Source organism: Pyrgilauda ruficollis, unplaced genomic scaffold (assembly GCF_017590135.1).
Source record: "Pyrgilauda ruficollis isolate IOZ18807 unplaced genomic scaffold, ASM1759013v1 scaffold143, whole genome shotgun sequence".
NCBI classification, from domain to species: domain Eukaryota; kingdom Metazoa; phylum Chordata; class Aves; order Passeriformes; family Passeridae; genus Pyrgilauda; species Pyrgilauda ruficollis.
The window spans coordinates 917,874-944,644 of record NW_024512877.1 but is presented as its reverse complement, the minus strand read 5'-3'; the positions used below and the strand labels follow the sequence as shown (position 1 = coordinate 944,644).

General features: G+C 44.8%; 1 protein-coding gene across 4 annotated transcripts in view; it reads right to left on the bottom strand.

Annotated features, from left to right (window-relative positions):
* Positions 1–26,771, bottom strand: part of FAM168A (family with sequence similarity 168 member A) — a 128,438-nt gene that overhangs the window by 42,184 nt on the left and 59,483 nt on the right. For all 4 annotated transcript variants that reach the window (XR_005954592.1, XM_041460428.1, XM_041460429.1 and 1 more), the window contains exon 3: positions 20,884–20,971. Coding sequence is in view for 3 of the 4 variants with exons in the window: in XM_041460428.1 (XP_041316362.1) it covers positions 20,884–20,953 (70 nt within the window). In the remaining variant the exon portion in view is untranslated. The remainder of the gene's footprint in view (positions 1–20,883; positions 20,972–26,771) is intronic.

Genomic DNA, 26,771 nt, shown 5'->3' with positions numbered 1-26,771 from the left:
TGTGTTCCAGAACAACCACCTCAGGTGACAGCAGCTCCTTTCATGGAATTTATCCTTCCCTAGCTCAAGGAATCCCTGCCTTTTTCAGTAGAAATTTACAACTGGTCATCTCTTGGAATGAGGTACAACACTGTCAGGATTACAGGGAAGAGAATCCCAGCCTACAGCTCCCTGAGGAAGGATGTGCTCCCAGGAAACAAGGGACAGGACAAAAAAAATGGCTTCAAGTTGTGCCAGGGGAAGTTTAGGTTGGATATTAGGGAAAATTCCTTCAGTGAAAGGGCTGTCCAGCCCTGGCACAGCTGCCCAGGGCAGTGAGTCCCCATCCCTGGAGGATTTCAAAGCTGTGTGGATGTGGCACTTGGGGACATGGGGCAGTGGTGGCCTTGGCAGTGCTGGGGGAATGGTTGGACTCCATGGTCTTGGAGGGCTTTCCCAACCCCAAAGATCCAATGATTATTTTATAGAGAAGAGGAGATGCTCCCATCACGGTTTCAGGTACTGCTGGCAACAAAGCTCCGTCTCCACATGATCACATCTCAGCTGAGCAACAAGGTCCACAAGTTCAGGGCTGTTCTCATGATTAAGGCACCAAAAAGTGTCTCCAGTTTCCAATTTCCACTCAGGAGAGTGCAAAAGAAGGAAGTGCTGCAGTTCCTACTGTGCCTGTGTAAGTCAATAACCTGTTTTATTGGAGTGGATAATCAAATCAGTGTCAGGGCTGAATTCATTCTCCAAGACAGGGAGACCTTGCCTGAAGTAGGCTGAGATGTGGCATTTTTAGTCCAAATCTCATCATGCACCAATCATTCCACAACTATTTTGTCTCCTGTTCGTGTTTCTGCAGGGTTTTTTATTTACTGTATTTACTTAATAAAATTAATGCAGTGGGATGGTAATGGGGTGTAATGTAATGGGGTGTTCAGCTTTAGGAAGAGAAGCTCCAAGGATACCTGAGAGCCCCTTCCAGTGCCCAAAGGGGCTCCAGGAGAGCTGGAAATGGACTTGGGACAAGGCATGGAGGGACAGGACACAGGGAGTGGCTTCCCACTGCCAGAGGGCAGGGATGGATGGGATATTGAGAAGGAATTGTGGTTGCCCCTGGATCCTGACCATGTCCAAGGCCAGGCTGAACAGGGCTTGGAGCACCCTGGGATAGTGGGAGGTGTCCCTGCCCATGGAACGGGTGGAACTGGGTGAGCTTTTTAAGGTCCCTCCCAACTCAAATCATTCTGTGACAATAAATATGGCATTAGGGATATCCAGGGAAACTACTGGAACAATCTCTCAATGTTTCAAAATATTTACAAAGAAAGAGCTGAAAGAGATGTGTGATTGAGAGCTGGTCTCTTACCTGTCAGAAAATACTTTAAAGCCATTTTCTGTCACTCTTTGGGTACAATTTGTGCAGACTTTGGACTGAATGGAAAAATGCAGATGCAGGTTCCTTTCAAAGGAAACAGAAAGGAGCTAAAACTAATTTATTAGTGGTCAAGGGCATAGCACAGCCAAGTGAGATTTAAGATTGAAGATTTTTCCCAGAAACTTTGGGAAGAGGCACTGCAATTACTGTAAGAGGAATCAGCTGGATCTCCTACCCAGTGCTGAAGTAGATGCTTTCAAATTGTCTCATTTACATAGGGAAGAAGGTCAGGAGGGATTAAGAAGGTAAATATATCACCTGATTAGGTATGCAAGTTCAGGGTGTTCCAAGGACTAATTCCATGAATATTCAAGAAGGTCTTTGCTTCCCAAAGTTTCAGGCATAAGCAGTAAGTTGAATATGCAGAAGGAATCTGGACAGAAAACCAAAGATGCCACCTGTGTGCATCAGTATCACCTGTTCCAGTGAAATCAGGCTCTTGAATTTGCTTATTCCCTTTGCCATTTCACCTTGTGAAATAAAGAATAAAGAGAATATACACAGTGAGGGAGGAAAAGCTGGGAGCTGACAGGGACACGTCCTCCACTCCCTGGATGTGCATTTTTAACAGGAGCAGACAGCACTAGCACTTCCTCATGATTCTTAATTTGGGCAGAATTTCACACAAGAAAATATCACAGTGCACTGATCCAGCCTTCCCTGTCCTATTTTGGACAGACAGCACAGGGACATGATATGACCATCATCTGTTTTCTTGGATTCGTACTTCGCTTCCTAGGAAGAAGATCATTAATTAGGAAATTAAAGTCCAGATGAGCTCAACTGCAAGACCAAGTCAGCTTTCCAGGAAGGAAATTGAGTTGAGCTTTTGCTGAGTGATGCCCTGATTCCTCCTGATAACCAGAAAATGTGCCTTGGGCTGAGTTAAGGCAGGAAAATGTTGGGCAGTGCTCTTGGGAGAGAGCACAGATGGGTCCCAACAAAAGAGCTGAGGTGGCTCTGGGAGAAAATTCTGCTATTCTTGCACGATTTTTTCCTTTCTTTATTCCCTGCAATCCACAACCACCCATGTCCTGGGCTGATCCCCCAGCATGGGCAGCAGGAGAGGGGAGATTTTGCCCCTGTGCCCAGGTGAGACCCCACCTGCAGAGCTGCCTCAGCCCGGGGGACACAGCAGCAGCACCTGGAGAGAGCCCAGAGGGGGGATGGCTTCAAAGTAACACAGAGTGGGTTGAAATTGGATATCAGCAAGGAATTGTTCCCCAGGAGGATGGGCAGGCCCTGGCACAGGGTGTCCAGAGCAGCTGTGGCTGCCCCTGGATACCTGGCAGTGTCCAAGGCCAGGCTGGACGGGGCTTGGAGCAGCCTGGGACAGGGGAAGGTGTCCCTGCCACTGCAGGGGTGGAATGAGATGAGCTTTAAATGTCCCAAACAGTTCCATGACAACAATTCCCACCTTCTCTCAGCTGTTACTCTTTGATTTGCTATCCCAGAAACTGTGAGCAGCACCAGCTTTTTGTATCCTCACTAATTGCACATCCTTGGAAATCAAAACCAAGCAAATGTTCCCCACACACAACGTGCAGCACCCCAAGGCAGTGGTATGAATGAGGATGTGTTTGGGATGAGACAGCACTGCTGATCCTTTCTTCTTCCTGCCAGGTGACTCATCCCCCTGAATTTGGGAGGATGTGGAAATCCATTGAAAAGTGCCACCAGCTGCAAAAGCTTTGTGCCCATAGAGTCTGCAAACTTTGAGCAAATAAAAATAAAAAAGGTGAGCACCCCCAGCTCTCCCAGCCTGGCTCCAGAGCAGAGGTGCTCATATAAAATTGCAAATTTCCAGCTACAACATCCTGGATCCTCTGGAAATCCTGTGCTTTCAAAACCTGGCTGCAGAGCCAGGAGAACTTCCTTCGGCAAAACCTGAAAACCTGCCAAAAAACCGGAAAACTTCCTTGACTTCTGTCTGCTGGACAAGGCTGTGACCAACCTGAGCCCAGCTGGACCTGAAGATTTCCAGAGGTCCTTTCGAACCTGAATTATCCAGTGACTCTGATTCAAATTTATGGTACAAAAAAGAAAATTAAATATCCTGAGGACTGAACTTTCTGCGCATTCATTTGGACTCTGGTCCTGTTCCAGTGTTAACCCAAAATGGAGCAGGCACCATCCTGGGAATCTGTGATTTTATGAAAATTAGCAACCCTCTTCCCTCTTCACTTCCTTTAATCTCCTCATAAATGAATGAAATGAAACAATTGGAGTTGAATGAAATAATTTGTATTAAACTCAAGCAGACTGGCTGGCAGGCAAATGGGGTGTTGAGGCAAGAATAAATATTAATTATTCCTTAAATAGAATGGAATTGTTATTATGTTTTCAGTTTATTTGCCAAATGAAATGTAACATCACTGTCCCATCCTGGGCTGAATAGGCAGGAAAAGAACTGGGCTAAACTGGGACAAAATGGGGAGTTGCAGGAACCCCAGCCCAGAGCTAAGACCTCAAGGAAGGCCTGGAAAAGCTGCTGAAGCAGCTCAAGGAGGTGGAGAGGGATTTTCCTAAGCCCTCTGGATTTTAGTAACAACTACAGACACCAGTTATTCAATACCCAGCCTGGAATTAAAACAGATTTATTTAATCATTAAAAATATCTTTCTTTTTCCTCCCAAAATCATCAGGACCACAAAGATTTCTCTTTTTTTTCCTTACCCTGTGATATATTTTCCTTGTTTTTTCTACACCCTGCTGAACATACCTAAAATATTTTTAAAGGAAAAAAGCCAATTTTCAATGCTCTATTTCAATTTTAAAATGATGTCGTGCCCTGTTCTTCAGAGAATCCTATTTGCTCACACAGAAAAAAGAATGTGTTTTATACAATATTTATAAAAGGTGACGTAAATCCACAAGCAGGGAGGGGAAAAAATGGGAAAAAAAAATCAGTCAATGGGATTTAAAAAAAAAAAGGAGAATGTCAGTGTGGATCTAGAACTGGAGGGAATAAAATCTGCAAGGCTGAGCCCCATGAAACTGCTGCAGAGGAGCATGAGGGAGGAACAGGAATGTAAATATCACCCCAATAACAGCTCATTCTGATTTTCCTGCAATTGCCTGCCAAGGAAAACTCCTGACAACTCCCCAGCTGCCCTTGCATGAGTCCCTCCATCAGGAACACCATCCCGGGAAGCACTGCTGTCCTTTGGGATTGTTTGCCATCAGAGATGCCCCCAAAAGCCCGGGATGGCAGCGGGGCAGGAGCTGTGGGTGCCAGCCTTGCAGGACCTTATCAGGTGTTTCTGGCAGCCTGGGCCCTGCCAGCTCCCCCCAGACAATAATAACCATTCCCAACAAGTTCCTTATCTTATCCCAGCAGCATCCCTGCAGGAGATTAGTCAGGCATCCCGGTGTCATGTTTTATCTCTAAAGCCTTGGATTTAAGCATAGCATGTGTCCAGTCCCAAAAGCCAGGTGTATTCCAGTCAAACAGATGGGAATCCAGAAACATTTCATTTTCTTGATGATATGCACCAAGTCCAAGCCTGCTTTAAATCAGACTCAGACCTGACATTCTGACATAAATTGGCCAATGATTTAAAAAAAAAAAAAGGGGGAAAATGCTCAAAATCAGGGAAATGTTTCCTGACAATAATTCCATAGGGCTCATGTGCAAGGCAAGTGTGGAGTTTTCTTCCAAAACTGCCTGCAGGTTTTGTGGAGGGCACACATTAATGGCAAGAATTCCACCTGATCCCTGCCCACCACCACAGAGAGCTGGAGCACAAAGCAAGACCTGGGACAAGCCTTAAAAATGAGGTTTTGTAGAAATGTACAGTCACAAAATATCCTGAGTCTGAGGGGACCCACAACAATCCCTCCAGGGATAGGGACTCCCCCACTGCCAGGGATGGACAGCCCTTTCCATGAAGAAATTTTCCTTAATATCCAGCCTGAGCCTCTGGCACAGCCTGAGGCCGTTCCCTCTCCTCCTGTCCCTGTTCCCTGGGAGCAGAGCCCGACCTGCTCCCAGCTTGCTGTTGTCCATGAGGAAAATCCTGCTGGTAGGGATGGGAGAAGGGAAAGATGAGCTCTCAAAGCAGCCTCAGAGACAGGAGGAGTCGAGGAGGGGAACCTGTGCCTGCAAAGCCCTGGGGATGAGCAGACCATGACCAAAATGTAATTTATATGAAGATGTTTTGAATTTCTTCCAGCTACTTCCAAGTCACCAACGTAGAACAGCTCCTTGCAGCTTTCACACAAAGGTTTCTGCCGGGAATATGGCTGGATTATAATTACAGGCCAGCATTTAACAGTAATTACTGCAATAGCTCATGTTCAGGTGCACTGTGCAATGTAATTATGGCACCCCTCGCTGTCCACAGCACCTTCCTCATCCTGCAGCCTGGAGAATTCCCATCCTGGCAAGATGTGGTTCACAAAACTGCAGTGTTTTGGGGTTTGTCTGTGGGGTTTTTAATATAAGCACTCAAAACTGCTGCTGGCTACTCCACCCAGGATGAGCAAGGACATCCTGCAGCAATGGAGCGTGAAGGATCCTGGTCCCTGCTTCACCTTCAGCACAAAACCACCCCAGGGATGTGGAGATTCCCAGTGGGGTTAATGGCAAAGCAATGGGACCAAAGTAGCACCACTTTTCCAAACACCTTCTCTGAGTGTGCAGCACCATTTGTCTCAAAAGAGCTCTTGGAGGTGTAATTTTTGTTGATCAATCTAATTGTGATGGTCACGTGCCACTCAGCAAGGCTGAAATCCCATACAGGAAAAGGAATTTCAATGAACCTACAGAGAAATTAATTTCAAAGCCCCAAAGGTTTTTTTCTTTTAAAGAGTAACAAGGGGATAACAGGTGAAAAAAATATTTTGAAGGTTGTTGAACAACACGTAAAAAATGCATAGGAATACCAAGAAGTTCCTGGTTTAATGATTTCACAGCAAAGCTGAATCCTGCCACTTTGTCCCACCTCGAGGACTAACAAGTGAGTTTGATGTGAACCTCAGGGAAACCTGGTGGGCTTTCCAGCCATGTGTGTCCTTCACTTCCAGATCAGTGGGATCCCAAAGAAAAAGGCACTGCAAGCCTCAAAAAAGATGCAAATAACTTCAAAAGGAGATTAAAGCCTTTGTCCTGTTTATGTAAGTGATGAGTTTGTGCACCGGTAACCAAAGGGACGTCAGCTTTCCTATTTTAACCATTCCTTGAAGGTCATTTTTGCTCAGAAATGGGTTTTTTTGAAGACCTAAAAACCTGTTATATAACAAAGGCAGAGCTAAACATCAAGCCTGTGGCTGTCTGGAATTAGTTCACCTGTATCCCCCACGTTCCATCAACAGGCACTGCTGAAGGAACCAGCTTCCTGGCTGGAATGTTAATTATTCCCCTCCGCTTCCAGGAACAAGAGCATCGCAGGGACAAAAAGAGATTCCTTTCTCCTCCTCTCATTAACCAGTTCCACTTGCTCAGCACATTAATGCAGAGCTAAGGATGATTATACAGGGGCTCACATGAGCTGAATAAATCTGCTTCCCTGAGATGAGCCCAAGGCACTCGGGAATAACGAGGGCGATGCCGGAAGGAAACCCAGCGGTGCCTGCTGGAGCATCCTCCCAGCCCCACACAGCCAAGGCAGGGATAAACCCTGGGTGCTTGGGGTCAGGGCTTTGCCTTATTTCTAAAAATAACCTCGCCCCCAGTATTGATTTTAAGCTGTGGGCAGGTTCCTTCTTCAACTGAGGGATTGAAACGACCTTGGTTTCACTGGAAAAATGTGTTGGGATTGACAGCACGGAAGGAAAGGCTCGTGGTTAGTGACTGGATCAGTAAACTGGGGATGTGGAATGTGTGCCATGCATGGAAATATCTGGACACCTCCCTGTGGAGGCTCTTGATTTACACCAGGAGTGAGAGCAAACTGAAAGATTCCTCTAAAAATAAGGAATAATAAAATAAAAGACTCTAACATTGCCAAATCCTATGCAACCTGCACTGCTTGCCAACAACATTAGAAGTCCTGCCATCCATCAAATCTCCCCATTCCGGAGAATGCCAAGTCCTCCCGCTTGGCAAAGGTGGATAGAGAAATGCAGGGTGACATTCCCTGCCTTTTGAAGGTGACTGGCTTTGCATTTACTTTGGAAAGTTGCTCTGAAGGAATATGTGAGAAGCCCGGACATCCACACTTCCTAAATATCCAGGAGTCAGGCTTTTCCAATAGGTAATATTTATCCCTGTTGTTCCTTGTGCATTTGTTCACAGTCAAAGCCATTCCAGGCCTGCAGACTGACAGGAATTCCTGGTCGTTGCTGTGCCTCACTTTGCTCCTTAAACACTTCTGAAAGCAAGGATTTTGGGATAAACTTCCCAGGAGAGGCTTCTCCAAGGCCAGAACAGGGCCAGATGGGTTGGAGCTGCTGCCAGATGGAGCGGCCCAGAAGCACCTGGACCACCTTGAGCGGTCAATTAGTCAAGGGAGCTCCAGGGATGATTTAACCATTGCTTAATGTGAGAGCTGGAAGGCAAACAAGGGGACGGATCGATGGCAGTTGAGTCAGTGCCCAGCAGGATTTGATCCTGAGCTTAACACAAACGCCTCCAGAATTTCTTGCACACCAGTTCTTCCTGCTCCTTTCCAGCAGGCTACCATCCTGAAGACTTTTTTTTCACAGGAAAAACAGAAGTGAAAATGCTGCCCCTCATTCTGAGCTTCTTCAGGAAGCACTGGGAAAGCTGAGCCCAAATTCAGTTAAAACCAAGGATGGGAAACATCTCCTCAAGCTGGAAATTTGATGCAGAGTGATTTTGCTAAAATATCAAATAGGCTGAGGAAACTGAGACTGATTTTTGGGGTGTGTCATTATAGAGAGAAAATCTTGTGTGTGTGTAAAAATTTTGCACAGATTTCTTTTGTTCTTATGTCTTTGTTTACTCCTAAAGGCATTGGAGCAGGATCTGCATTTAGGAGAGGTTACAAAACCCTGGAATGGTTTGGATTAGAAGGGATCTTCTGCTAGGTCAGGTTGCTTTGAGCTGTGTCCAACATGGCCTTGAACATTCCCAGGGATGGGCAGCCACAGTTTCTCTGGGCAATTCCCATAGGAAAATCTGAAAAAAGTCCCCCTTCCTTCCAAAATCACATTACCTTCTGAATTTTCTGCTACATTCAAGTGGAAGGAAACTCCATTTTTCCATGCCTGGAGATTTCTCATTGCACCTCCCTGTAGCTGCTGCTCCCAAAGTTGGAGAAAGAACAGATCATGGTGGATTTTATAACCAACATTGTCTCATAAAATTAATTCACTGGTCACAGACATGCAAATAAAAACCAAATAATAATGCCCTTAATAACATGATCAGCCCTGAATTAGGCAGGCAGATGGATGAGATGATTGCTAGAGATCCCTTCCAACAGTAATGGTCTATTCTGTTCTGTTCTATTCTATTCCTTGCAATCCTAAATAATGTGAAAAGAACAAAAATACAAGGAACAAAACCCACTCTATCCCAAAAACATAAGCAGTGTTAGCAATACCTTACATATATTATATTAGCTATAACCTTTATTACCAATTAGCAGCCATTAGAATAAAATAGTGATTGGGGAAAGCTAAATGGCCTCTTAACCACACATGGAAAGGGCAAAGGAATTATTCTGGGAACAGCACGTGGCCAGAATTCTGTGGGAACACTTAAATACAGCCACACACCTCTCAATCAACATCAAATCAGGGTAATTATGCCATGTTCTCTACAAGTAGCAGTACAAAAAAAATTAAAGGGATTTATAGATTATTATTTCAATTAAGTTCCCCAGCCTCAGCATCAGGATTTATCTTTCTTGCATCTCACAGGATGCTGAGCAACATCCTGATAAAAATCTTACCACCAATGTTAGTGCCACAAAAATCCACCATATTTCATACTCTCCCTTGTATCTGCAGAGTAGAACTGAGCCATTAACCTTCCCAGGAAATCCTGCTGCCAAAATAACCTTTCAATCCTAGAGATGAGGGCTGTGTTATGCAGAATTCATGTTTTATTTGGATTCTGCATGGAAAAGGCAAACTCAGACATAGCAGAGAGCAAAAGGACTCTGATGAGCGCTCAGATTCTGCAAACAAGAGGCATTAAAAACTCTTCTGATTGCTCTTACCAGCTGTAAAAAGATTCAGAGTCACCTGAACAGCAAAAGGATTTCATTATCCCAGAGAGAGAAAGGTTTTACACCATTTAAAGAGATTTTTACCATCAATGATAAGCTCCTGAGCCTCTCTAGAGGTTTAAAATTATTGACAGAAATATTATCTGTATGAGTGGCTGTGGCTGCCCCTGGATCCCTGAAGTGTCCAAGGCCAGGTTGGATGGGGCTTGGAGCAACCTGGGACAGTGGAAGGTTGAGTGGAGCCCAGAGTTCAGCTGGTATTAATGACACAACAATTTAAGATGTCTAAGAAACTACAGAATAACTCCAACAGTTATTAGATGTGGAAAAAAATTTCCCAATTCAGTGAAAAGCCTCATTCAGGGTGTGATGGATACAAATAAAAAGCCTGCACAGTCTCAGCCACCTTCCAGAAAGACCTGGGGGAAAAATCAAAGCTCATGGACAAAGGAAGATCACAAAGTAATTTTATTTCCCTTTTCACTTGAGGTGATTTGTAACACTTTATTGATTTGTAATATATTAATTATAAGCCAGTAAATGTTCAGCTGATTGAGCAAATGCTACTCCAGTAAAACTTCTTGGTAAATTGGCAGACAGAAAAGTTAATTTCTGTGTGGTTTTTTTCCCCCAAAAAAACCCCAGCAACTAAAAAATTACCACTTTATGTGTCCTGTTCAAGCTCCTCTACAGTTTTTCATTTTCCCTTGTAGATTTTTTTTTCCCCAGTGGCCTGTGCAGAATGTTAAGTTTTCAGACAGAATTTAATGCAAAAAAATAGGGTCATATGCAAAGAATACAATAACAAATAGGGTCATAGGCAAAGAATACAAGAGCTCGGGCACGACAGGAAATGTAAATGTTAAAAATCACACCAGAGAAGATAATGACAATAAAAAAGAAGTGCCCACAATACAACAAAAGCAGTGGCAAAGCCACTGCACTGAGCATCCCTCAAGGCTGATGGAGGGATGGGCTGACCTCAGAGGCCTCTGCCTTTCCTGACTTCCAGACTTCTGTGGGGCTCATTAAAGGCTCCAAGCACAAAGCATCAAACACTTCAAGGAAAAGTTGGTCTCCATGGGAATAGAGGACAAACTAAAAATAACCATAAGCCAGCATTTTAACAATTTTGCAGGAGATTGTCATGGCAATGGAGAGAGTTGTAACCTGTTGTCATGATAACCAAAGTTTGAAATTAATGGGAAAGCATTCCACTTCCACTTCATCTTTATTCATAATGGATCCAGCATCTTCCACAGGAGAATTCCATGTTAGTGCCTGCAAGGAACCAGAGAGCTTGGGAGCAGCAAGAGAGGGAAAAAGGACTGTGGGGATTAAAAAAAAAAAATTTAAAACTCCACAGTCAAAGTCAAGCAACAAAAGGAGGGGAAAAAACCCAGGGATTAAAATTCTTCAACAGATGAAGGATTTTTGGTAGGAATTCTTGGCTGTGAGGGTGGGCAGGCCCTGGCACAGATGCCCAGAGAAGCTGTGGCTGCCCCTGGATCCCTGAAGTGTCCAAGGCCAGGCTGGGGTTTGGAGCAGCCTGGGATAGTGGAAGGTGTCCCTGCCCATGGCAGGGAGGGGCACTGGATGGGTTTTAAGGTCCCTCCCAACCCAAACTAGTCTGGGATTTCGTGACTCAAATCCCATCTTGACAACCTCTTCTCAATCCAGAGTTCACATTAAATATCACAGAATGTCCAGTTTTTCAAGGCACCCAAACTAGGGGGAAATAACCTGGATTTCCAGTCCAGAGGAGGGCTGAGGAGTCTCCAGGAGCTGGAGTCCCTCTGCTCTGGGGCCAGGCTGGCAGAGCTGGGGGTGTTTGGGTGTAAGTGACCAACCTGCTGCTCGTGCATTCAATGAGACCCTCAATTATATTAATGGGCTCAGAGCAAACCATGCCTTGTTTGATGACAACATAATTGTTATTTTTGTGGAAAATTGTTCTGCTCACCCTGAAATTACTATGATAGTCCATTATACTACTGTTTCCTTAACTGTTTTAAGGGGGGAGAAAAATTATTCTGGCAACAGAGTGCCTGCACAGAACATACTTCTCTTCACCTTCAGAGCAGCACAAAATACTCTTCACCTCAACAGAGTTCTTAATTTGAAACAAAAAGAACTAGAGGTAAAGAGAAGTTCAGATGCCTAAATACATTCTTTCACATTCACATTCGTCTTTCTGAATGAAACTCTTCATTGTTCAGCTGTAAAAATCAAGGTTTTCCCCTATGTGATTTCATGTACAGTCACCATGTGCTTTTCATCTCCTGGGAGTGCACGGAATCAACCTCTTCTCCCCAGAGATGGATGCTCTTTGCTGCCAAACATGAGGTCTCTAATGATGAGGCACAGAAATGTCATTTTTAAGTGTAAATAGTTGGCAACAAATCAAGCATAAAGTGGATATTCCCTTTGGTTGCTTACTAAAGTGAACTTTGTAACTATGAGCTCCAAAGTCTCACCTGTTACTATTCCAGGGTTTCTTCCTTGTACTTCTCCTCCCAAACCCTGTCCTTGACTGCTCTCAGTCTTCTGAGAGCTCATCTTTTCAGCCTAACTTTTTCTTTATTCCATTTGTCCCTGAAGAGTGTTTTGTTGATGAAGTGAAACTGCTCAGAGCTGCTCCCAGGAAGGGCTGCTGGGCTGGCAGCAGAGAGGAGCACAGCCAGCACCGGGTGGTGGTCACACCCTGCTGCTGCTCCTGGGAACACTGAGGTCCTGGCTGGCTTTCCTCAGTCGCTGCTAAAATGGGACCTCAGAACAGGTAAGACAAGGCTCTGCTGGAGAGAGCCCAGAGGAGGCTCCAGGGCTGGAGCCAGGCTGGGAGAACTGGGCGTGCTCACCTGGAGAGGAGAAGGCTCCAGGGAGAGCTCAGAGCCCCTGCAGGGCCTGAAGGGGCTCCAGGAGAGCTGGAGAGGGACTGGGGACAAGGCATGGAGGGACAGGACACAGGGAATGGCTCCCACTGCCAGAGGGCAGGGATGGATGGGATATTGGGAATTAGGAATTGTTCCCTGTGAGGCCCTGGCACAGGCAGCCCCTGGATCCCTGGAAGTGTCCAAGGCCAGGCTGGACAGAGCTTGGAGCAGCCTGGGACAGTGGAAGGTGTCCCTGCCAATGGCAGGGGTTGGAACCTTTAAGGTCTCTTCCAACCCAAACCATCCTGGAATTCCATGATCTTCTCTCTGTACCACCAGTTCATCACCAGGAGCCCAAGCCTTGCACCCTGCCACAAAAGCTGATTTTTATTTTTTTTTTTCCCAGATGAAGAATATTCATTCTGGGAATTCAAAGGGCTCTACATGACGAGGCTGTTGACAAATCCATTCCTGTAAAAAGACCCGGAGATGGCAATTCCCTCAAGGAAACGAGCACTTCCCACCATCAGCAGAAATCCAGGGGTCGGGCAGGGGGAAAGGAGCACTGGGGGCCAGGGGAGGAGAAGGGAAAAAAGGCTGCAACACTGAAGAGTCTTTCAGGACTCATTTATTCGAGCAGTGCCAAGGCAGCTCACTGCTGCAATATTTTCTTCCTGCACTCAGAGCCAGGGCTTTGGGATCTAATAAATCATGGCTGGCCGCAGAGACATTAAAATTCTAGCCCAGTACTGCATCAGATGAAACGGGGCCGAGTGCCAGCGAGCGCAGGGAGAGGGAAGGGCAGCCACACACACTTTAAAAGAAGTATATGAATGCATTTGCATAAAAGCAACACCTGATTTTGGCCTCACACCAGGCTAAGTCTAATGAAACGGAACAGCAGAACAGATCTGCAACTGGAGGACCTTTAAGGTCCCTCCCAACCCAAACCATTCTGGGATTCTGTGATTAATAAACTCAAGCGCTCCGCTTCGGGAAAGCTGATCCCCACTAAATTAGAAATAAGATATTAGGTATAAAGCACAGTAGGAAAGCAGACCCAGTAATTAACAGATCTGGTACAAACAAGGGAATTATTTCTGAAGCTCATAAAAGCCCTTTCCAAGCCTGGGCCAGCTCACGTTTCTGTCTGTACAAACCTCTGTGCTGGATCACATTGACTGCGCCCGGTGTGAGAAATAATTGTGCACCAGGAGGGAAGAAAAACTCAATATTTAATCTAAAAACATTTTTGCAGAAGTCAAGCCACTAAATTTTAATTTATTACCTTCAGCCTGAAAAAACATAATAAGGATCTGACCACTTATTTGCTGTGCAAGATGAAAAAAAAAAAAGGTGTGGGGGGAAGGAAAGGTGGCAAATATTAAGGGTTTTCAACGGATCACAAGGCAGCCTTGGAGCTTATTTGCAATCATTTAATTGAAGCACCTGGGGATTTAAGAGGTATTGAATGTGTGGGGTGCAAACATGCACAGAGAAAAACAAGCCAGCATATGAATTTGAACTGCAAGTGGCAGAAAGAAATATGCAGGAAAAGGCCTTTATTTTAGAATGGGTGAGATTTTAACTCTGGATGAGAGATTCCCTGAAATGTGGGGTGCCAGAGCCAGGAGATGTTTCCATCCTGGGTTATGAACCCCCATCTCCAGCCTGCAGAATGACAAGGGCACACTCCAGCTCCATGGAGCCTGTGGCAAAGGTTCCCAAATTCCCCGTCCCTGGAGGGATTGGAAAGCCACATGGATGTGGCACTTGGGGACATGGGGCAGTGGTGGCTTTGGCAGTGCTGGGGAACAACTGGACTGGGATCGTATTGAAGCTCTTTTCCAGCTTCAATGGTTCTGTGATGCTGAAATGCCAATGTCATTTTGACTTCCTACACCGAGGCTCCTTGTTCAGGGGCAGGGCAGAAGGAACTTAGGAAAAGATATGGAAGTGAAGGGAACATGCAGAAAAAGAAGTTTTAAATGGAAAACAATTGATCACGGCTAAAACAAGGAAAAAGGAGGTGGCTCAGAAACAGACTAGAAATGAATAAGTTACCCAAAACCAGTTTCATTCTCTGATATACACCCACTAAGAAAGAAGACAACAAAAAACCCCCTTCAGTTATAACTTTTAATATTGAATGTGTACTTAAAAGCCAAAAGCTCTGGTTAGAGATTGTCTGTATGTAATTTAAGACAGAAATTTGGGAGGACTAATGGTTAAAAATAACGCTTCTCTTTCCCCCAGGTGAGTGAAGAACTTCACAAGATGTGCCTGTACCCTATAAAAGCAATTGAGACACAAGAAAATTCTCTGTTCACCTTTTATTTTCTTTAAATGGAGCACTTTTCTCTTCAAAACATGTTCCCAAAGCTATCTTTTTTTTTTTTTTCCCACCTATGCTTTTTGCTTCTCTGCCTCACAATTTTTCCCCAGCCCTCTTCAAGCGTGGCCATTTAATCTTTTTATTTCTTTTCCACTACAAGGAAAACCAAAATCAATATTGCAGCCAAGAAATGAGGCAGAAATAAACCAGTTGCATGGACTCACCCGAGCCTGGAGGAGGAGAAGGCCCACAATGAGGTCATTTGGGAAAACAGAACATGAGATTTGTTTGCTTTTAAGATCTGAGACTATTTCTTCACAACACAGGGGGACTCAAAAGCCTGTAAAACCTTCTCCAAACAGTTACAAAACAGGGGGTGAGGGATGTTTCCCAAAGTTTCTATGAACTCCTTGGAAGGCTGGCATCAGTTGGACCAATCTGCAAAGGAGCGCGGTGGATGTCATGAATTATTTTAGAACCACAGTCTCATTAAGAACGGAAAAGCCCTCCAAGACCATCGAGTCAAATTGTTCCCCAGCACTGGCAAGGCCACCACTGCCCCATGTCCCATGTGCCACATCCACATGGCTTTGGAACAATTCCAGGAATGATGATTCCACCATTGCCCTGAGCAACCTCTGCCTCTCACAAACATCCCTAATCTGACCCAAACCCCTCTGCTTCCTTCTCCCAAACAGAAAACTACTCCACCCTCCTTCCCTTAGTGAATTTATGCTTTTTACAACCTCAAGAAGTCCCTGAGTTAATTCATTAGGAAGATGGTGATTTATCCATCATTGATACCAATGCTGAAACTCAGCAGCTCCCAACACAGAGGAATTCAGCAGGTTGTTTGGAAGTATTCCCGCACAAAAATCACACATTTAAACATGAAAACAATGAGAGCCTACACAAGTCACAGCTCATTCTTCTCCCAGTCAAGTAGGATTTTCCTGTCTGCTCTATACACACCAATTAATAAACATGAAGAAACGCCAGAGGAAAAATATTCACTGTATCCACTTCATACATTTTTAATCACCTGAAATCAATTCAACACCCTGAACACGGTTTAGAATTCCTGTTTTACAGACCCGGTAAGCGATGGATCGCCTAATTAAATCCAGGAGTGGCATTTCCCAATCAATGGAAGGGGCTGACGTGCATGCACATCTTAGAGCAGAAGGAGAAGTAAGGAGAGAGCACCTCAGCCCTGCCATTTGCCCTGTGTTCCCCAGTGCTCCCTGTGAAAATGCTGAGGAATGCCAAAAAGAAAAAATATAAGGTTCATCCCCTTTCAGAGAGCAGTTGTGAAAGAACATGGCTCGTGTGGCCTAAGAGCTGATCTGCCATCAAAGGCCCAGCATTTCCAGAGAAGCATACAGCCAAATTATAATTGTGAATTAATAACAAAGGCTGAAATCATGCCTAGAATTATCTTTGTCCCACAGAGAGTATGCAAAGGAGGATTAAAAGCCGACAGCAGAAATCCTATCTGAACATCCTTCCATCTTCTACAACATCGAAGGCCACCGACTTTCAACATCACAATAAATTAAAGGAACAGTCAGGAGTAAATGAGGTCACTCCTCACATGTGCAGATGTGTCTGAGGTTCAACAATGAACACAAATGACAGGGATTAGGACAGGAACACACGTGAGAATCCTTCATCTCCTTTCCTGCCAACAGAACCAACGGCCGGAGGGCACAGACTCCCTCTGCTCATCATTATGTCCAAACAAATGTTGTGGTTTCACATTGGGAAAGAAAAAAGGACAAAACTTGGGAATTTTCAACTTGGGAATGCTGCAAACCCCCAGGGATGTGTCCTGCTCTTCAGGAGCATGAAGGGGTCCTATGCAGGGAAAGCCCCTCTGCTGTGGAGCCAGGCTGGGAGAGCTGGGGGTGCTCACCTGGAGAGGAGAAGGATCCAGGGAGAGCTCAGAGCCCTTGCAGGGCCTGGAGGGGCTCCAGGAGAGCTGGAGAGGGACTGGGGACAAGGCATGGAGAGACAGGACACATGGAATGGCTTCCCAGAGGGCAGGGTCAGATGGGATATTGGGAAGGAATTGTTCCCTGGCACAGGGTGCCCAGAGAAGCCGTGGCTGCCCCTGGATCCCTGGAAGTGTCCATGGCCAGGTTGGACACTGGGGCTTGGAGCAGGCTGGGACAGTGGGAGATGTCCCTGCCCAAGGCTGGGGATTGGAATGAGATGTTCTTCCAGGTCCCTTGCAGAACCCATCCCAGGATTCTGTGAGCATCCCTCCCGCAGCAGGACCTGAAAAACGCCGTGCTCTGGTGCGACGTGACACAATCCCCCTGGAGATTCCCCAACCAGCTCAGCATCCTTGGGCTCTTGGATTTTATTACCATTTATTATTTAGGAATAACTGCACCGAACACAGAGCCAGCCTAGCAGAGGTTCATGAATCACAGCATCTTATCAGCATATTAATCAGCTCCTGGTAGGGAGAGGGGAGACGCTGTGAGCTATCACAAACACTTTATAGTTTCACGCTTGAAGTCAAACAAGCTCCAGGAGAGACTGATTCTTCATCCCTGATTCCACACCAATGGGCTAATCTATTTACTGCAGCACTGGTGCCTTCCTGCAGTGGGTGCAAGGAAATGGGAAGGGTAATGTGCCAAAAGAAGACCAGGTGCTTCAGCAGCCCCCGTTTGGAGCAGGTAAAGTGAATTCTACCAAGAACAAAAAAGCAAATTGGAGGCCTTAAATAAATTAGCCTCAATTAAAACAACAGCTTACATGAAAATCTAACTTAATTACAGTCTGGTTTAATTAAATAGTAAACAAGGCTGAAACACTGCTGCTGATGTTCCAAAATCCGTGGAATTAGCGGAGTGGAAGCCGTCACCAGTCGGGCACGAGGAGCCAGGACTTGGAGCACAAAGCTGGCACTGGGCAGATGTGGCTCTGTCTGCAGCCAGAATATTCTGCCTGTGTCACCTTCCCTCAGCTCCACAGCTGCTCACCCAGCAGCAGGAAACACTGCCAGCAGAAGTTATTCTCCTCCTCTTTCAGTTTCCAACAAAAAATGGGAAGGAGGGGACGATTCAACAGATCTGGGAGTTCTAAGGACCCCAAAAATGAGACACAGGAGAAGCCACAAGTGCTTAATAAATCCCTTCATTCAAACACATGGATTGTTTTCATAGAGATTTCTCCTATGAGTTGAACAATTCTGATTTTATCTCACTGAGTAACTGTATTTTAAAACTTCTTTTTTTAAATCTAATTATTATTTCCCATAAAAATCCAGCCAATCCAGCCCACACTTGAAAAATTATTTAGGAAATAACTGTCCTTCACACTTCCATTAAGGAAGATCAAAATGGAAAAATCAAGAATCTGAATAAACGGATGCTTCATCAAGTACTTGAGTATGTGCCAAGGATTTCCCATTCTCCCTAACTCAAGGATTTCCTATTTTCCCTAACAGCCAATCTGGCAGAAAAAATTGGATTATTTATCTTGTAATGGACCTCTCTCCCTGCTCTGCCAGGAAACAACACAGAAGTCAGAATGAGAAGAAAATCATTCAAACTCAGATTAAAACTCATTATTTCAGCCTAAAGCTATCATATAAATAAAAACAATAAACAAAATGTTAAGTAGTGTAAAGCATTCACATTTAGCATAAAAAACCCCACAAAAGCATAGAATTCATGCTGCCAGTATCCTGATCACTATCCCTGCTTTCTTCCTGCCTCTACCCCACCTGAGTTTTGTTCCACAGCTCTTTTCATAGCTGCTCAGACCACCATCAAGAGTAGCCTGCCTTTTCTCTGCAGAGGATAAAATTTAAATTTTCTCCTCCTCATTCGCTATAGAACTTTGAGTCTTTCATTACATATTCAAACAAATTCAGATTTAAAAGGGTTTGTAATACTATGTGCCCAGGGAAAAAAACCAAAAAAAACCCAGCTCTTCTGTAAAGTGCTTTTTGACTTCTATTTTGGGACCTCACTGTAAGAGTTGAGCCCACTGACTCCTTATCTTCCACCTGGGCAATGGAACCATCCAGCAGGAATATTCCTGCTGTGCTGTCCTACATTTGTTTCTTTGTTTTACCATTGACATAACCAAGGACCTTATTTTAATTTTTCCAGTTTGATCTGCCTCAAGCTTTTTCCTCCAAGATTATCCTGCACATCCACCACTGATTTCAGTGCATTTACCAAAAATTCTGGAAGACAAATGCCTGAAGGATGGTTTGGGATGAAACCATGGGGGCCACATCCTCCTGATCCCTGCATGGATCAGAGCTGGCACAAGTTGGCCAAGTCAAATTTTACGGAGTTAAGGGCACAGTAGGAACTTCACAGTGATCAGACAGCAGGTTACTTCAGAAGACAACATCCCATTAATGTTGGCACTTGACTCATTCCAAATGGAGTCCTGCAGAATTCATGTGTTCAAGCCCAGGCTGGATGGGGCTTGGAGTAACCTGGTCTTTGGAAGGTGTCCCTGCCCATTGCAGAGGATGGACTCAGATGAGCTTTAAGGTCCCTTCCTACCTAAACCATTCTGGAATTTCATGAATCCCTTCATCTAAAGCAGAATTCTCCCTCTAAAATTCTTCTAGAAAGGTCAAGGTCCAAATTCTGGCCAATCTGCACCTCAATATTTAATTTTAATTGTCTTATCAAGCTGCCAGAAAGCAGCTGCTAAGACACCCAGGATTGTATGAAAGCAGATACAGAAATTTACATTGAATGGATGTTAAGGTGGAGCTTTCAGCACATGCCAAAAAAAAAAAAAAATATCAAAGTAAAGTGGGAGAGAAGTAGCCTCTTGTGCTGGAAAGCCACAAAATTCCTGTTATTTCCAGAGCAGGAAAATAACTGTGCACTTATGAGCTCGTTCTATCACCCAAGCGCTGCTGGAGTGCACAGTCCTCTCACAATGGGGAGATTTTTGAAGAGACTTTTTCACAGAGATTGTTTCTTTTTTCAAGCCTCTCCTGCTTTGACTGCGAGACCAAAGTTCCCCCAAGCTACAGTATCTCCAACAAAGCAGCTGCATAAATTGGAATGGGAAAAAGAAAGGATGAATAAAAATGGGGCAAAACGCCTTTGAGGAACTCTCTGCTCTGCAGAGTCTCAGACAGGGCTCCTCACAGCCCCACTGATCCACCAGCTGGAAGGGCTGCCAAACTCAACCAGAATATTCCATGCACAAAGCAGCTCAGAGTATTTGATGTTCATTCCCATCTGCTGGTGACACTCTCCTCCACAAAAGCACGTTCCCAAATAATTCCACGCATCAGGTGAATCAATGCAGATAGCAGGAAGCCCTAACACAACATGACACCCAAGAGCTGATTACTTTCCCCAAAATGGTATAAAAAGGAGTTTTATAGGGCAGATTTTGTAAAGGGGTTACAAGATCAAAGCAAGTCAAGGTGAACATAATGCACAGGGAAAACCAGATACACCTGAACTGGGATTTTCTTTTTCCAAAGCACCGTTTCTGTCCCATATGAATTCTTTCCATATCAGTACAATTTAGTTCCCCACTAGTTACATAAACATCTTTATCAAGTATTAAGGATGACATTTTTAGACGACTCAGTTCTAAAGAAGGTTTCAAACAGACAACAGACTTACTCTTCCACATAAGAACTCAACCAAAGCACAACTTGAAATATTAAAAAAAAAAAAATCAGTCAATACTGTAGCTTAAGTCACCACCTATCACAATACCTGGATGTTCTCCAAACAAGGGGCTCTTGGCTGTGGGATCTTCATTTCCACAGCTGGATTATTCCAGCACGTGCACCCCAGTGGTTCAGGGCAGCTCCTGAGGGGAGCCCTCCCGCTGACTGTCCCAGCACCTGTTGGCATGTTTGTTAATCTAAAGAAAAAAGCCCTTTGGATCCTTTTCCTTAGGATTTCCAGGGCATCCTCTTTGCATGAATTCAGCTCCAACTCTTCTCACTGCCCTCACTGCACTGGCTTTGCTGAAGGACTTTTCCTGCGAGTCACATTCCCCTCCGGTTCCCTGATGGGAAATCTTTCTACCTCATTAAGGGATCAACCACCACCACGCACAGACATCCAGGAAAAGCCACAACCCCTGTCCTACCTGTATAGGCCATGTTCTTCGGGTTTCCATAGGGAGCCCCAGGTTGGACGGGGCTGTAAACAGGATTCATGGTGGAAGACCGGGAACTCTGAGGACAAAAGAAAAGCAGAGTTGAGACGGTTGCCTTATGTTGGCTCCCGAGTTGCTGTCTGTGTGCAGAGTCCTGATAGCATCTCCCTGTTAGAATTCCAGACACAGACAGCTGTGAAGGAAGGGATTTACAACCAGACGTTACAACCAGATAGCATATTTAATAATTCAAGTTTTGGATCTCCCCGTTAATTCCCACAACTTCTCCAGCGCTGCATATTCTGCCTACAAATGCACCCGGAGCAGATTCATCTTCCACATCCCTGCTCCAGGGGAGTTCAGGACTCATGACCCCAGTTCCAGCTTGCGATGAACACAGAGGAGGGGCCACAAAGTCAGGCAAGGAATTCTCCTCCTCGGAAGAACGAGCAGTTCTTGGGTGATAAAACCAAAGACCTGACCTTTCTGAAAGCAGCAGATGAAAGACCATTCGCCGCTGGCGAGATGGAGAAGGGCAAGCCTTGGTGAGCTTTCAGCGTGAGCTGACTGTGAAAAGCTGGAGGCCAAGGCTTGCATCCCGTGTGGGGCTGGGCAGGGCCACCCCCTGGTCCCACCCGTGTCCCACAGGGAGACTCTGTCGCGCAGCTCCTGTGAGCCAGGAGATCTCGACAGTCCTTGTGCTCCCCTCGCCGATAAAAGCTACAAAGCTGGTCAGCTTCTTGTGGGTTTTATTAAGAGGAAAGCAAGTAACTTGGGAATTTGTGTCTCCTAACTGTCAGTTAAGCAACTGGCTCAGTTAATTATCTTAATGAAGCACATTCTCAGTTCTGATTAATGGGAAAATCAGTCATTAAGCTTTATTAGGCGACGCATTTGTCTCCACAGCTATCTAGTGGTAATTTCACACCAGAACCAAACCCATCTTCCTTCAAAATCTGGGGGTTTTGTTAAAATGTGTTATTTTACAGTTCATAAATAACACCATTCTCTCCCAACAAGTCCCTCATGATGGGGGACACAATTTGTTACATCATTAACTCCTTTCACTTTACCTCGGGAGAGTAAACAAGTCAAACGTTACATGTTAGCACCGATTGACTTGACAACAATTAGTGCTTAATTAATTAGCTGTCCCTCCACCCCCAAGTCAGCGCTGAAGGAGCCATTCTCAAAGCAAAGGAAATCAGGGTTATAAGCAAGTGGGAAGAGACAGGGAGACTCAGAATTCCACCAGTGGCTCCACTAACACACAGCTTTAAGAGCATTAAGAAGATATTTAAGAAAATCAGTGCAGGACCAGGCTGCCCAGAGAAGCTGTGGCTGCCCCATCCCTGAAACTGCCCAAAGCCAGGCTGGATGGGGCTTGGAGCATCTGATCCAGTGGAAGCTGTCCCTGCCCATGGGACTCGATGAGCTTTAAGGTCCCTTCCAACCCAAATCATTCTGTGATTTATGAAATAAAATTCAGGAGGGTAACTCTTCACCTTTCCATTGTTCCTCCCCAAAAACCACCCAGTGACAGCTGGACCTGCTCCCAGGCATGGCTGGAATCACGGCTGCTTTTCTAAAGGGCCTTTTCAATGCCAGCAGCATTTCATTTGTACTCTTGTGCGTGTGAAGAGTATAAAAAAATCATAGTTCAGGGGAAAAAATGACAGAGTATGTGTGGCTTGCACTAGGTGTTGTACCAAATGGTAAAAGCAAAACACTCTTATTGAGAAGGATGAAAGAAAATGCTTTTTATCCCAGATAAAAAGGTTGTAATCGTGGTTGGGGCTCGAGAGCTTGTGAGGAAGAGGTTTGTGCTTCCTCCCTGCTTTGTATGCAGGGTGGGATTTCCAGACAGCAGGAAAAAGCCCCTGCAAACGGCATTTGGGAGGGATGATTTTCTCTCCCATTCTGCAAGACAATGCCATCCGAAAATACATTTGAAATTCATTGCAGGCACCATGTTGTGGCATTGAAACAGCTACACTGAAATAGGAATAAAACAGGATTAGCAAAATTAAACCTTCTGCACCGCCAGAACCTGCAGAGTTCGCTTGTGGCCATGAATGCCCAACAAAAAGACTACTAAAAATTAATTATAAACAGACAAACACCAGTGCTGCTCTATTGCAGGGGCTTCCAGTGCTTCCTAATCCCTGAGACAGCCACGCTCAGTTGCTCTGAGAGACTCCAGCAAGGAGTAACTCCAGCAGGAATGCCATGGGAATAAGCTGCTAGCAAACAGTCCCGGGATACTTTGTGCCTGTAACCTGGTTACCTTTTCATCTATTTTATCCTCCCTGTGAAAGTGCAGGACAGGCTCCCATCACACCAGGAAGCTGCTCCATGTGAAGGGCAAACAGAGCCAGAAGGGAGGGTGGGAATGGGTCACTGTGGCCTGGGCAGAGCTGGGAATGGTTGGACTCCATGAACTTGGAGGGCTTTTCCAGCCTTGGAGGACTTTCCCAACCTTGGGGGGCTTTCCTAGCCTTGGAGGACTTTCCCAATCTTGGAGGACTTTCCTAGCCTTGGGGGGCTTTCCCAGCCTTGGAGGGCTTTCCCAGCCTTGGGGGGCTTTCCCAACCTTGGGGGGCTTTCCCAGCCTTAATGATTCTGTGATTCTATGAGCATGTCCCTCACCCCTGGGAATAAGGAACCAGGAACATCTCATCCCACTGTTTCCCCCCATCACTGGTTTACTTGGTGCCTTTGGAAACACTGCGCCCAGATCTCCCCATCTCCACAGGGGGGTTTGCAACTCCCATCTTTGTGGTTGGAAAAGATCTCCAAGATCATCAAGTCCAACCTCTGACACAACATAAAAGCTAAAAGAATCAAGCAGGCATGGAAAATCCCAGACGTTAATGAAGTTACTCTCATTATCTTTTCAGAATAAAGGAATGAAATCTTTACAGAGAAATAAATATATTTTGCAGGGTTTTTAAAACAGTGACATGGACAGGTGAGTCTTTCAGGCTCTCCAAAAATTAAATAGTAGCTCTGAATTGAAAAGAGAAGAGTAAACAATGGAAAAGGGAGCTGTTCTGAACAACAGACATTTTTCCATTTTCTTTCAAGTCATTCCTTGTGTCAAGGTGATTTTCCCTTTAAACTCCCATTGCCTTGTTTTTTGTGGCACTGGGATGCAATGCCTTTTGAGAGCCCCATTCCTTACACTCTGGAGAGAGGGTACTATTTTCTCTATGTGCCAAAAGTAATTTATTTCACATCAGGTGGCACAGAACCAACATGAGAGAGTATGAACAAAGAAAAGAGATCTTTTCTTCCTTGACCTGCACATCACCTCTTTAAATGAGTTTTATACAAATTGCATGCTAATAATATTCAGCCAAAGTCTCCTTGAACATGAAAAGGCCTCCTGACCTTACACTCCATGCAAATTCCGCTAATTTTCTGACAATTTTTCCCATAAGTCATTTGAAGCTTGACCCTCACTTGGGATCCACCAAACAATAATTAAATTACCTTCCAATTCATCTGCTAAAGGTTAATTTAGGCAAGTGACAAGGGTATATCCCACCTTTCCCCAAAAAAGTCTGGGACAGTGGGCACGAGCTCGGAGATTCGTTACCACAATGAGCAGCTTCTTCTTTAATTTATTCTTTTTTTAGCAACACCTTAAGAGTTGATTGAGCATCTCTCACGTGAAACAAAATATTGAACCTGTTATAGAAATGTAACAGGGTTGTATATATGTATATATAATGTATTTTATATATATATATATAATGTGAACACATCAGGTTGACACATGGAAACCCAGTCTGGTTTGGGTGGAAAAGACCTTAAAGGTCATCCAGCTCCAAACCCTGCCATGGGCAGGGACACTTCCCACTATCCCAGGCTGCCTTCTCTTTTCCAGGTGAACTCCCCCAGCTCCCAAAAATTTATAGTCCTACAGCATCTTCTGTCAGATCCACCTCCAAACCAGGACAGGAGCATTCACATCTTCACTGAGGAGACACAGGAGAGTGTCCTGGGAGACAAAACCCCAGGGAACCACATTCTCATCACCTGCTGATTCCTCTGAGATGAAGAACCAAATAATCAGGCTTTTCCAATCAAGAACAGCCTGACATCTCTAGCAGCAACACGCCCTTTTGTCTTCATTGTATGAAAAATGAAATGGATAATTTATAAGCACAAAGCAGCTCTTGACTTTGGAATTTGCTGACCTCAGACTGCCCAAAAAATAAATGCTGAGGCAGGAAAAATCTCAACCTTTCGTTTGCTGAAGTTTATGATCTGCTTAAAAGCCAGAGGATCAAAAAATGATAATGCACTTATTAATTCAATTTAATATTAAAGACTGCATATTGAAATATTGTACAGGGAATCCCTGCCCTCCCTTAAAAGGACTAGGAAGATGGGATCACTTATTGCACAGGTGAACCTGAATCTGGGTGGCAAAATACCTGCATATTGTGTTTGCCTATTTGAATTATGAAGAGCTTACACCAATACCCCTCTGAGCCTAAATAAATGAGAAATCATTGAATCATGCACTGGTTTGAATTGGGAGGAACCTTAAAGCTCATCCAGTTCCAAGCTCCTGCCATGGGCAGGGACATCTTCCATCAGACCAGATTATTCCAAGCCCCATTCAACCTAGCCTTGAACCAGTTCCCCCACAAGAAATTTCAGAATGAGAAAAACCAAAAGATTCTGGCACAGCTGGGGTTATATTAACTTGTTTCCAGAGAAGAAAATGTCTTAATGCAGATGAATTCTGTGCTGCAAATTCCCAGCCTTTTATCTGCGAGTCTGATGGGTTTCACCAGCAGGTAACCAATAAATACATGTATTTTTTAAAAGATCTAACATATCTGCCCCAGTGAGTCCCAAACCATTCTCAGCAGTTCTCAAACTACTTCCTTGATATATTCCTATTAATTTCTCTAACTTGAGGCCTTGCTGCCTTTTCCTTTGGAGATGAACCCTGCTGTACTCTTGTACTCGGTGCTCTCCGACTGAGCCACGGCCTCCTCCAGCTGATTATCTCCATTCTTTTGTCTTCCCTATCCTACTTGATTATGTTCTGCTGAAAAGGCTTCTTGGAACACACAGCTTGAAGACACTTCTCTCTGCTCCTTCCTTTCCACAAGCACTGCCTTGGGAGATTTGGGTTGGCCACCAGGAAAAGCCTGGATTATAAACATCCATCCCACAACATCACCCAGGCACTGCGAAAAACAAAACAAAATATTCTTAGTTATCTTTCTTATCTGAGCCTTCTTGAGCTGCTTCAGCCCCTTCTCCCAGCCAATCACTGCTCCTTCTCCTGAGAGAAGCTGCATTGCAGGAGTCAGACAGAACAACCAGACACAAGAGTAAAATCCATGAAAAGACAATTTCTGACACTAATAAATAGAATCTTCCCCCCTTCCAAGCTCTTTAAAAATATGAAATAATTGAGCATCTCTTTGGCTTTGTTTTACAGATGCAGAGAAGATGCAGGAGAGCAATGGGTTCGAGGGTGGGCTCACTGGAAGCATTGGAATAGGTGGAATAACCATCCCTGGAAGTGTTCAAGGAACACAGGTCAGTGGTGGCCTTGGCCTGGGTTCACAGTTGGACTCAATGGTCTCAGAGGGCTTTTCCAACCTAAATGATTCCATGACTCTAGGGTAAGCCAGACCATACTGGCAGGACCAGGATTCAGGTGTAATACCCATTTTCCATCACATTATCCTCAAAGACAATCTTCAATTTATGTTTTGCTCCAAAATTTCCAACCACTACCACTAATTGCCCTCCCTTCATTTTTATAATTACTGCCCACAAGATGGGAGAATCCCTTTGAAGCCATATCCCAAATATTAAAAACATGACTCCTTCCCATGGATTGC